The following is a 4,657-nucleotide window of genomic DNA, read 5'->3' as shown; positions in this document are numbered from 1 at the left end:
CTTTCAGTGTGGATTTAGATTCAGGTCAACGATCTTAACATTGTATCAAAACTCGAACACACCGTTATGTGTTGAATTGTCTTTATGGGTCACATCAGACTCATACCGTTATATGTTGGATTGTTCTTATGAGCCACCTACTAATGTATTGTGAATTTCACTCTCAAGTTTTTCATTTCTAAACGTGATGCGGTGTGTTAGATATTTCATATCGACTGACTTAAGTTTTTAGAATTTTCGTATATAGACTTGAAAAATTTTATCTTATATGATAATTTTTTGAGTGAAGTTAGACTCGTTCATCCAAGAACATCATCTTAAAATCCTTCAACAAGCCGCATTGTTCTCGCCAAGCAAATTATTGCAATAAATTTATAGGACCTACATATAAACATGATTATGGAAAAAAACGTAATTTAACCTATCTCCCCTCTTACCTATTTTGTCCTCTAGTCCTGTGAAATATATACTATATTATAATCTTTTGAATTTTTAAAAAATCTTTCAATTTTTTATATTAAAAAATAGCATCAACCATGTTCGATTGAATAACCCGATTAATGAATGAACATATATTATTAGTGAAATACTCTCTTGAAAGTAAGGTAAAAATTTGTGTGAAACGATCTCAAGAATCATATTTTCAGAGACAAATCTCTTATTTGGATTATCAATGAAGAAGTATTACTTTTTATGCTAAGCAAATTAATTTTTATTGTGAATATCGGTAGGATTGATCCGTCTAACAAGAGATCTACTTTAAAAGTAAATAGATTAAATCAATATAGTCATTTTCAATGTTAATTCCAAGAATATTATTATCCACAAAAAAATTAAATAAAAATTAAAATAAGTACAAGGACTCCTTGGGGTGATGATCATTTAGTTGGCTAAAATGTGTAACCCTATCAGATCACATGCTCACAGATTATTAAGTTAAGTGGTCGACTCGCCATGTGATTCGATCAAAAATCAAGTATTGTTTTATGTCTCAATCCCTCTAAAGGCCATATTCCCCTCATCTCCATTTATTTATCTAAAATAAATTTCAAGATTTTCAATGATGACGTTCGTGAAAAACAACATTTTTTGTTCTATATATTTATTCGACACATCCAGTCAGTAGACACGAGACCATGTCTAATATCCATATTGAAAGACAAAGACATACACTAAAAAAGAGTTGAATAATAACGATTAAACAAGATACGTATTATCTAAATACCGAGTAAATCTCTTGTGAGACGATCTCACGAATCTTTATATGTGAGACGGGTCAACCCTACCGATATTCACCATAAAAAGTAATACTCTTAGGCTACGTTTGGTTGGAGGATAAAATTATGAAATGATTAAGAGAGAAATGATAAAAAGAATGATTGAAGTAGATAATGATAAAATAATATTATGTTTGGTATGATTGTTAAGAATGAGATAATTAATAATCTTTTGATGAATTGACAAAACTGCCCTTCAACTTTTGCGGCGGTGGTGGTCGGCCGTCGGTGTGATTGCCGGCGGTGAGGCGGTCGATCGGCCGGCAGGAGGAGGGGGTGGTCGGCAGCGGCGGCGGGTGGCGTGCGGCTGTCGACCGGCGGTCGGTCGACGATCGGAAGGGGTGGTCGGCAGCGACGGCGGTGATCGGCGCCGGGGTGGTCGGCCGACGGTTGGTGGAGGGAAGTGGTGATGAGTTTGGATTTAGGAAAATGTAAAATTGGAAAAATATGAAGGATTAAGAGTAGGATAAATAATCCTAGGGGGTGAGGAGTGATTATTTTATCCTAGCTAATATAACCTAATCATTCATAGGAGGGATTGACTTGGTTAAATAAAAATCCTACCAAACATGAGATTAGGTGGGTTAAAAATTCATAAACCCACCTTATCCCCCGACAAACGCATTGTTAGCATAAAAAGTAATATTTTTTATGAATGACTCAAATAAGAGATCCGTCTCACAAAATATGACTCGTGAGACCGTCTCACACAAGTTTTTGCCTCTAAATATAAACGAAGATACGATAAGAGAAGAAACGCAATAAATATTAGTATCTATACACATGTAAGTCAATATTCCAAATAATAACGAGATAAAGACATATGTGTGGTCGTTTCATGTTTGTATGTACAGGAGGGTTCACTATTTCAAGTTAAACCCTTTTTCAAATCTTTTACTTTTTAATGTTTGTGGTTATGCTTTTAAAATTATATAAGGGACATGTGCCGTCTAGTTTTTATGTTTACAAAATGGAAATTTTTTTTATATGAACTGATTTTTAGCTCATGGGGAAAAAAGAAAAACAAATTAAGAACAGTCTGGTTAAACTTGCTCATGTTGTTCATAATCCGGAAATAATTATTATTTACATATAAGAACATGTCAATATTTATGACAAATCCCAATAGAAATTTATCCATTTGTGCAGTCTTCTCTCTAGGGTACTTGTGTGTGTGTGTGTTTATATATATATGTATAGGCATGTGATGTGATTTAAATTAAGCCAAAGTTTCCTTTGAGACACCACTTTTCACCTGCGCACGCCAATCCTTCTCTGAATCCGATTTTCTTGAAATTTTACTACATGAGTGCTTCAGAAAGTAGCACCAAGTTCCGGGACAGTTCCTTTTCCTCGTACTTGGATGGAGTCGAGGAAACCTTTGTGCTCGAATTACGAGCTTCCAAACGTGATCATGCTTATCTCGGAAGGAATATTAGAACAACAGAAGATCGAGAAATCGATGTTTTTGATGCGAAAAAATACTTCAACGAAGGCCCTATGGTTGATAACAAAGAGTCGCCAGATCACGAGTCCAAGAAAGATGACCCCGTTCAGGTGTTGCTTGTAAAAGATCGGGACCGCATAGCGACCCCGAGTGTTCGATCTGAGTCAAGCTGCAACAGTGGAAGCGGCATGTTGCATAGTGGTCCGAGGAACCTGCAGAAGCTCAAAAAGATTAAAAAAAAGAGCTTTCTTGCCAACATTGGCTGCAACTGTTCTTGTAGTGACAAGAATTCTGTTGAGATAGGGGATTTTGATAGGGATAACTGTTCCATTAAGAGTGTTAATCATTCGGTTAAGAAATCCCTGTCGGAACATGATTCGAGTGCGAAGTTTCCTGAATCGGAAATGAAAGAGGGCCATTTTAGTTTCCCTGTGTTCAATTCCAAGACTGGAAATCAGGCAACTAGAATGCAAACAAAAGTCGAAGAAGAGGACGCCACTAAGCGAAAATCATTGGAAGTATTTGGGTCCCCGATTCTGGAAAGAAGCAAGAACTGCCTGAGCCTGGACAAGAAGCTATCAATGCTGACTTGGGATGCACTTGTTCCAGGAGTAACTGAAGAAATCAAGATCCCTTCAATTTGCAGTGATTTGAATAACGATAGTGACAGCGACGCAAGCTCCGATTTATTTGAAATCGAAAGCCTGTCGAAAGGTAATTCTTTTCTTTCCAGGCAGGCATCAGAAGGTCTGTCAGGCTGTATAACACCTAGAAATTGTTATGCCCCAAGTGAAGCTAGTATAGAATGGAGTGTTGTTACAGCCAGCGCGGCGGATTTCTCCATTTTTTCGGATTTCGAAGAGCTAAGATCCACCACCGCCACCACCACCACCGCCACCACTTCCACTTCCACTTCCACTGTCACCATCACCCCAAATCCTAAAAAACCAGGTCCAAATCCAAGAAACAGCCCACTCAAAGAATTGCCGAAACGGCGCATGGGTATTCTTTCAGGCTGTAAAAGTGAGAGAGCTGTTAGAATTTCCGGAGCCGCACATAAATCACATGACAAGGGGCAATCAAACACAAGAAATCCCCTAAAATCAGATACCTCTGCACAGAGTAAGGTTCCAGCAATCTTTTGAAGCATGTGTTCTATCTCAACCGCACTCCTGTTGTACACTTGGTAATCTTTGTCATGTTCCATGTTGTCAGGTTTTTACCGAGTTAACATATTACAAGCTTTTGGTTATACCTGTTTGGTTGATTCAGTTAATGGTATTTAGTACAAGGCTCCGAGTAGATTAGATTGTTTACCCGTGTTTTTTAGCCGAATAGGCAAACGTGGTATTATACAAATCATCTTTTTTTTTTTTTTGGGCGGACAACATGAAATCGGACGAAATTAGAGTTTGGCAAATTAGATTGATAATTGATGAGATTATATTTAATTAAGTGAAATCCTTACAAAAATCGGTGGAATTGAGTTTTAAAAACAATCAAATTATTTTTGTTATTAAATTTATATAACTTATTTATAAATTTATCTCCTGTTATTTTTTTTACAAAATATTATTTATTTTAAATCTATATTATCAATTCACACTTTTTATATTATATTATATATATTACTTAATTTTTTTACAAAATTATTTATTCAAAATATATATTGTCAGTTCACGCTGTATATATATATATATATATATGAGAAAATCAAATATATTTTTTATATTTTAAAATTCTATTAATTTGTTTTCTCTAAAAAAAATTCTTTCTTTTTAATATTAAAAAATCGCCATTCATCAAAATTTTGTAACTTTATTTTTTATTTCATCTTAACAAACTTAATATTTTTTTTTTCATTTCTTTAAAAAATTATTTGTTATATGCTATAATATTTTTTTGTTTTTTTTATAGAAATATTATTAATTTA

General features: G+C 34.9%; 1 protein-coding gene across 1 annotated transcript; it reads left to right on the top strand.

The window, feature by feature from the left end:
* Positions 1-2,369: 2,369 nt before the first annotated feature.
* On the top strand, positions 2,370-3,869 carry LOC142504564 (protein PHYTOCHROME KINASE SUBSTRATE 2). Its single transcript, XM_075617421.1, has one exon. The coding sequence runs from the start codon at positions 2,583-2,585 to the stop codon at positions 3,867-3,869; it is 1,287 nt and encodes a 428-aa protein (XP_075473536.1). The 5' UTR covers positions 2,370-2,582.
* Positions 3,870-4,657: the final 788 nt, after the last annotated feature.

Source organism: Primulina tabacum, chromosome 9, assembly GCF_025594145.1.
Source record: "Primulina tabacum isolate GXHZ01 chromosome 9, ASM2559414v2, whole genome shotgun sequence".
Taxonomy (NCBI): domain Eukaryota; kingdom Viridiplantae; phylum Streptophyta; class Magnoliopsida; order Lamiales; family Gesneriaceae; genus Primulina; species Primulina tabacum.
Note: the sequence above shows the minus strand (reverse complement) of the source record. Positions and strands in the feature narration are given on the sequence as shown.